At 39.9% G+C, this 7,848-nt stretch overlaps 1 protein-coding gene across 1 annotated transcript; it reads right to left on the bottom strand.

Annotated features, from left to right (window-relative positions):
- Positions 1-661: 661 nt before the first annotated feature.
- On the bottom strand, positions 662-3,027 carry LOC149836971 (RNA polymerase II transcriptional coactivator KELP-like). The gene is made up of 3 exons (XM_090005701.1): positions 2,617-3,027; positions 1,220-1,325; positions 662-998 (listed from the first exon to the last, which is right to left on the bottom strand). The coding sequence occupies exons 1-3, from the start codon at positions 2,956-2,958 to the stop codon at positions 910-912; spliced, it is 537 nt and encodes a 178-aa protein (XP_089861827.1). The 5' UTR covers positions 2,959-3,027; the 3' UTR covers positions 662-909.
- Positions 3,028-7,848: the final 4,821 nt, after the last annotated feature.

Below are 7,848 nucleotides of genomic sequence, written 5' to 3'. Positions count from 1 at the left end.
GTCCAAAAACGTTATTCAAAATACTTATCAAGCAAACTATGTTTACATCTATGATTTCTGATTAAGATGATATAACTTAAACCCCTGATTTCTAATTAAGCAGGTGTGTGCACAACCGGAACAACCTATCATTACTAATATGAAAATTTTCAAGCGCGCAATTCAACTTTAGACAATAATCACAAACGCATCTAAACTTCATCATGGTTAATTAGAAAAACCTAGAGTTTACACTCCTGTCAAAGTTGTAAACTGTGTGCTGCAATTACCAAAACATAAGATGTGTTTTGTATCGTCACTAAAACTGTGTTTTGAAATTTTTTCTAAACAAAATGAGGGTAAATTAGCAACTTTAGCTTATCAACTCAACTTGGGTTAATGATAACCCAAGTTAAATCAAGGGAAATGTGATTTTGTGTAATTAATGGAGCAGTAATATTGTCACCAAAATTTTAGGTGGGTTTTTTAAAATGTCCCTTTATAGGTCTGTATCCTATTCACCTTGGCCTTCTTTTATTACTCCGCCTGCACTATGACATTAAACAAAAGGAGCCATTAACCTCAGCCTCAGCTTTTGTTTTTTTGATGAGAACAGCTGGGTGATTAGGCGCCCTCCTTGCTAATCAAAAATTAGGATGAAGCTAAAAGTCCGTTACAGTATCTCAAAAGGGCGAATTATCTTTCCATATAATTTTGCCCATCACGGTTGACACAGTTGAGCAGTAAGCACACAGAATTAGTGAGATTAAAACCGACAGATAGAACTTGCAGAATACAAACATGAGGATGCGGAAACCGCACTCCCAGACAACTTGTTACAGCTTTAAGAAACTTCACTATGCAAAAAACATAGAACAGGTCCCATGGCAACCCCTCGGGGGTCTTCCGGTCGTCCCGTCACTTTCTTTGCTAACTCGACTGTATCTTCCTAATAGCTTCTTCTATTGCAGGCACAGCTTTCTTGAAGGCTGCCCATTGTTCAGGTGTCAAGCTTATCCCTGCAACATATCAGCAGCACATTCAATAAATTCAGTTACTGCTTCTACAACACATGCAGCTCAATATAAATAAAGGGCTAACACCAACAGTACACAGCTGCGCACGTGCATACATGCACACACATGTTATCCATGTCCGTTACACGTGTGTGCATGTCTGTAGGTGGCTGGGTGAACTGGGGTGACTCCATGGGGAAGTTAAGGTTGGAATCTTAGCATGCCTTTAGACGAGGGGAGCTGCTTCCCATCCTTTTCGTAGTACTCCCTAATTGAAACCAACGTCTTTCCCCTAAACTCCTGAAGTGTCACTCTTCTTCTGTTTGAGAGCTGCATGAATCCATAACAAAGAACACGAATGTTACACATTCACCCACACATATGGATCATAATAAATTTCATCAGCCTTAACGCCTCACTGTAATATCAGAGCGATAGGATATTTCATATTTCATTTGGTATATACAATACATCAGATTCCTATAAAAAAAATACAATACATCAGATTGAAGGCCATCCACTAACCTATAGAAAACTAGAGCAAGAATAGCAAATGGCAGAAACCGTCTCCAACATTACAGTAAAGCAAAGGAAACAAAAGCGATAATAACCACCTTTATAAGAATACCATGATGTCACATACAAACAAAGGCACTGCATAAGAATAAAGGCTAAAAGTGTGGTGCCTTTGCCCATTCATACAGACACGTTTATATGTTGGCTTGTATGAGCAGCTTATCAGATAGAAGGAAACACGCTTAAACTCGAGAAAACCATGACCCACATTAGCTAATAAAATGTAGCATTCACTGACACCATATGGTAGACTGTCATTTGGAATTTCCTATTATATGTACAGAAAGATAAATAATTTCCTTCCAACTACTTCATAAATCAATGACGTGAAACTGTTATTGAAACTCTTGAGGATAGCAGCATGATCTTTCTACTGACATATCCCCCCCTTGCAATTTGTGGAATTCCATAACTATTATACTCATTCAAACTCATAAAGATATCTTCCTTCTGAATTCTTTAGCTTTCGGCTATTTTAAGCATTGTGACAACTGATTGCTTGAACAAAGTAGGGTTATGAACTTTCGAACCAATCCACAGAACTGAATTATCCTGCTTTGATAGACAGCGTACCAAGTATAACAAATAACATGTTGATGTAGGAACTCAAGGCCATTAATCCTTGCGCATTCCACTTTTAGATAGCGAGAAAACAAAAAAACACGAAGTCCTAACCACTTCCCCTACCAAAACTGACCACTCATACCCACTCTCATTTATAGCTAACAAATCCGCACTTAGAAAAGAAAAAATACAATTCATAAGAACACCAACACCAAATCGCTATAAGAATTACAATACACAAAACATCTGGTAGCATCCAACCAGGGCCTCTCAATCTTGGATTATCATCAACACCACCAATATCAAAAAGACCAACAACAATCAATCTAATTTCAAGCCCAAGATAAAAAAAGAACAAAAACCAAAATCTCCCAATTAAAAAGATTTCACGGCACTCACTAGATTTGAAAAAAAATACAAAAAAGACCAAGAAAAAAAATCATGGCAATCACTAGATTCGCAAAAAAAAGAGTTAATTTACCCTGCAGAGGATGGGATCTCCATTTTCATCGACATCGTCCTCATCACCACCATCGTACTCCTCGCCATCATCGTCATCGGCCCTACTCCTCTTCTTCCTACCCTCCCTCTGCTCCTGCTCCTCCTCTTCGTCGGCCTCCGCCGCCTCACCCTTTGATCTGGAGACCAAGAAGTTCTCGACGACTCCCCTGACGAACCGCCTGGCCTCCTTGCCTGAGAGGTCGATGCCGAGTCTCTCAGACGCCAACGCCCTCACCTTGAACTCCGTCATCTCCTGCATGTTCGCCTTCTCCAATATCCCCACCACCGTCCTCTCTATTCGACCCATCGTCTCTGAATCCATCCCTTCTCCCCCTCCTTCCCCTTCCGCTCCAACAACCGAAAGAAAAACCCTAGATAATGGTAATATGAGGAGCCCAGTATTGGGGTCACCCAATTAGATCGATTGGGGAATTGGGAAGTACCGTTTTCACCGCCACACGGAGGCAAATTTTTCACATTAGGACCCATCTTTTGCCGTATATGTAATAAACTCACCCATCTTTCTTAAAATCCCAAAAGAAGTTCGGCTTCATTGAGAAAGTGCACCCAGCTAGCCCACAAGGTCTCTGTTCATCTGGTAGGGGCGACCAAGTTGACGGGTGTCACAAGTTTAAAATCCACAGGTGGCGTCCCTTATCACAGAGTGAAAGCTGGGTGTACTTTCTGGTGGGCATGAGAAACCTCGAGGGTTTTACCAACCGAAGGCTATCCAATGTGCGGTCCGTGAGTGGAATGGGGTTTATGCCGCTTCGCAGGTGGGTCTAGGTTCAAATCTCATAGGTGTCACTTCTTGCACAAGCTGAAGCATGGTGATTTTCTATGATCCTGTGAGTGGTTTCTCCATGTAAATATCAAAAATAAAATGTATGATCCGTGGTGAAAAGGTTTTTCTTTGAGCTACCAAAGAAAAGAAAAAAAAAGTGCACGGCGGGTCCCCAATTGTCAAATTATACCAAAGCCCATGGGTTTTGAATTGTTAAACATGACAAAAAGATGGGACTTTATGTGAACATTTCACCAATTTTTGTGTAAACGTGACGTGGTGAGGTAATTTTAGATCATGGCGGCCTGGCAGATTTCTGCCGTCCATCATGAATATCTACTGGATACAAGCCCACGTCTTTGTGTCAACGTCACTTTTTTAAAGTGAGACCCAGGAGCCATGTCAGTGGGTTAGATCAGGACCTGAATCGGGTAACACAGGTTCAGATCCGACTGTTTTGGAAGTCTGCTAGACCTCGGGCCATACCCAACCTGCTCTGGCAACATGGAACAGAGTCAAGCTGGGTAACATATGTGCGGACATCGTTACTGGTGTGCAAGAAATAGTTTTGGGGTTGGGTTGCTATATAGAAAAACCAGGTAGAGTTAGGTTTGATCCGGATCCAAGGCAAATGACTGATCCAGATTTGGCATGGATCCAGGTTAGCCCAGTAGCATATCCAACCCATATTGTGGATGCGCTTTAACTCTCGTGAAAAATGACCAGCCGAATGGTTGTGAGGGGGCTGAGACGAAGACACCAGATCAAACCCCACTGACACACTACAACTTTCAAAGGTGGGTCACGTAAGGCAGGATGGTCTTGAGGCGCCACTAAGGGTTTTTCTCGCTTTCGTGAGGGTTCAGGGATCTGTGAACACCTCAAATTTTTCAAAAAATTATAAAAAATTTTCATTTTCCCCCTAGCCTCCATTTTCTGAATGACTGAGTCAGTTTCGATCTAAATTCTATTTATTTCTTGGATTCACTGGAATTCAAATCTATTTTCTATATCTGACTCAATTTCGGATTCAGATCTGATATCAAAATCCAATTCTGAGCCCTGTGATCCAATTTTCAAATCAAAATTATAAAAAAATAAAAAAATAGTTTTTGAATGGCTCAGACAGTTCACCTGGTATCCATTTGGATCCACTGTTCTTTATTCCTCGATTCGAGATCCAAAACTCGAACATTTTTTCAAAACTTCGGATCCATACCCGTTTTCTGAAGAAATTCTCGAAGATTAACCTTATATTCTCAGAAAACTCCTCTTTTGTAAAAATTTCAAGTCTTTATAAAATATTTCAAAAACCTTGTGTTTTCTCCATAGTTTTAGAAATATTTTATTTCAAAAACACAAAAAAAACACAAAACACAAAAAGAATTGTTGGAATGAACATTCCGTTGATATTGCTCTGTGTGAGTTGATACTACTATATATGCAGATCAGCATCACACGTGAGACTTATTATGCAGGGAAAATCAGAAAACGAAGAAAAGCAAAGAAAAAAGGGAATGGTGATTAAGCCAGTAAGAGAGAGAGAGAGATGCCAATAACTGATAAAAAAATAAAAAAAATGAATGAGATGCCATCAGATATTATCCAAAACAAGAAGTCAAGCATAAACAGAAAACCAGAGTAAAACAGAAAATAAAAAATTGAAATAAGAAAAGGAAATGGGATCTAAATACAGGGACTTAACGAAGAGAACGATCCTAATGTTGTATTAAACCCAATGCAGATGTAATATTGAACTAAATGTAATGCTACAAACTCTATGCTAAAAGATCTATTAAATGAAGTGCATTACAGAATTTAAAATTAGAGGAAAGATGACGATGGTAACATTACATCAAAACAGAAAATTAGTTATGCAGAGACCGGAAAAAACAAGTGATAAAAGAAACTATGAAAACTCAAAAGAAAATTCATGGACAAATTGCAGAAAAGAAAAATAGATGTCAGAACCAGAAAATTTCGTTAATGTAGCAATAGATGGGTCGATCCTGTTATATGCATGTCGATCCCACCCTTAATGCTTTGTAAGAGGAAAAAGAAGAGAAGACCAAAGAGAAGAGATCTGAACAACAAAAAGAAAATGTGATAAAGAGAAGGAGAGTTTTGCAGAAAATAAAAAGGAAAGAGAAATGATTACTTACCTGTGACTCTGCTGATGTTCGATCGATCTTCAGTCGCTTGAAAAGGAGGCACCAGAGGGAGGAGATTGAGAAGAAGGGAATGGAAGTCAGAAGGGATCAGAGGGGGATGGGAGGCCAGATGCGAGATGGAGAGGTAGAAGACGGATCGTGAAGGAGAAGGGAGCACATGGAGGGGTAGAAGATGGATGCCGAACATCAACCCTTGCGACTTCTTTTATAACAAGAAGCTGTTAGGGGTTTTACCAATTGAGTCCAAAAAGTTTTTGAAAGTTTTCAAAAGAGTGGTCCTTTTCAAAAAAAATCTCAAAAGAGGCTTTTAACCACGAAAGTATTTTCAAAAGGGGGGGGGGGGTGTGAACACCCCAAATTTTTGAAAGTTTTGTAAAAATGACCCTTTTGCCCCTAACCCCGTTTTTCTGAGAAAATCAAGTTATTTCTTCAGATTTCTGGATTAAATTCCACATTGATATATTCAAATTCAGCTCCGGGTCTGAACTCAGTATTTTAAATCCAAATCTGAGCCCCGTTGTCCGATTTCCAAAATAAAATCACAAAAACACCAAAAAAATGATTTTGAAAGGCTCGGGCAGCTCATCCGGCACTCTGTTGGATCCTCGACCCTATATTTCTCAGTCCGAAGTTATAAACCTCGATTATTTCTCAAAAATTCGGACATAAACCCATTTTTTTGAAGAAACTGTCTCAAAATAGTTTCTAAAATTCTCAGAAAAACTCCTTTTGTAAACATTTTACAAAAACATCAAAAAATTAGTTTCAATCTTTTGTAAAAAACTTTAGGATTTTATTTTAAAAATACAAAAAAATAGAAAGATAACTCAAAAACCAAAAATTTGAAAAAATTTTGAGAAAAAAAAACAAAAGATTTTGAGCCTTTTGAAAACAATTTTGCCAAAAACCTCGGGAGCCCCCCCCCCTCTTTGTAAAATCTTAAAAATCAAAGGGGCTCCTCGGTAAAATATTTTCTTTTAGGGTTTTGTTAAAATCCTTCGTAAGAAAAACGAGAAACCCTGCTGCATCTTCTTCTCACCAAAACCCTTCCCTAAACCCTCCATCTCCGAACCCCCTTTCTCCGCCATCGATGCTTAACGGCACCTACTTCTCGAACCTTCTCTTCCTCCTTAAAAGGGGATGCACGAAGCCCCATTGAAGGCATCCGTTCTCACCCCTCCATTTGGCATTCTTCTCCTTGTTTCTTTTTGATTTTTTTTCGATCGATTGAAGAGAACCCAGTACGAAGCCAAGCAAGCCTGGTGCTCTCCTCTCATCAGCTGAAGGAATCAGATCCGTTCCCACCCCAGCACCCTCCTTCCTTCTTCACTACCGCTTCTTCAACTCCCCATTCGGATCTTCTTCCAGCATCAGATCGCCTTCACACCTCCGTTTCATGCGTTTTCTCGTCTTCTCCTTCTCCTTTCGGACATGACAAAAGGGGGATCGAAAAACTTCATCCGGTTTGATCAACATTTCTGTGGATCGACTTTTTTTTAAGGAGGTACCCATCACCCACCTCCATCCGCCTTTCGGCTGGAGCACCCATCTTCGTTAAGGAGCACACAAGCCTCTTCTCAGCATCAAGGTTTTCCCCTGAAGGATCCGCCATTCTCTACCTCATTCATCCTCTGCAAGAAGCTGAAGATCGGCTTTGCTTCTGGAGAAATCGTCTGCAAAACATTACCCATCATCTCCATTGAAGGCCGACCGCCTCCTCCCAGACCCCTGCAGCTCCTCAGTGAGCATCCATTCCTCTTCCCTCTGTTTTACTTCTTTTCTTTTATTTTCATTAAAGCACCAGAGTGATATCGATTCGCCTATGGCAAAATCAATTCACCACTGTGCAATACTAAAGGGAACAACTCTGTTCCGACATTTTTCTTTTCTTTTCTTTTTTTTTTCTTTTTTTTTTATTCGCCTGGCCGGCCCATACCCCTTGGCTTGCATTTTCTGATCTTGATCTCATAACTTCATTTCCTTTTGTTTTTGTATGTCGCTGGTAAATTTTTTTTTTTCTGGCTAACCTGCATATATTTTGATTATTTCCTTTATTATTCTGCATTTCGCTTCATATCGATGCTAGCATGATGGTCCTGTTGATTATGTATAACCCATGGTCATTCAAATGGTCTTCTGCGAACACCAGTGTGTGCTGTCACGCCCATCACACTATCTCCTACATTCCTCTCAGAGATTTGTCTGTGGTGTTCATGAATTATCCACGTCTCGTTAGTATAGAATCAGCTCAGAGAGG

This window comes from Nuphar pumila, chromosome 5 (genome assembly GCF_984573655.1).
Source record: "Nuphar pumila chromosome 5, dmNupPumi1.hap1.1, whole genome shotgun sequence".
NCBI classification, from domain to species: Eukaryota; Viridiplantae; Streptophyta; class Magnoliopsida; order Nymphaeales; family Nymphaeaceae; genus Nuphar; species Nuphar pumila.
This window is presented reverse-complemented; position numbering and strand designations above follow the sequence as displayed.

Excerpts from the sequence above, each read along its gene's own strand:
- LOC149836971 (XM_090005701.1), bottom strand. The coding sequence starts at position 2,958 with ATGGATTCAGAGACGATGGGTCGAATAGAGAGGACGGTGGTGGGGATA. Across the intron at positions 1,326-2,616 it reads GAGATCCCATCCTCTGCAGG|CTCTCAAACAGAAGAAGAGT; the intron begins GTAAATTAACTC and ends GGATTCATGCAG. Across the intron at positions 999-1,219 it reads GCAGCTCCCCTCGTCTAAAG|GGATAAGCTTGACACCTGAA; the intron begins GCATGCTAAGAT and ends GATATGTTGCAG.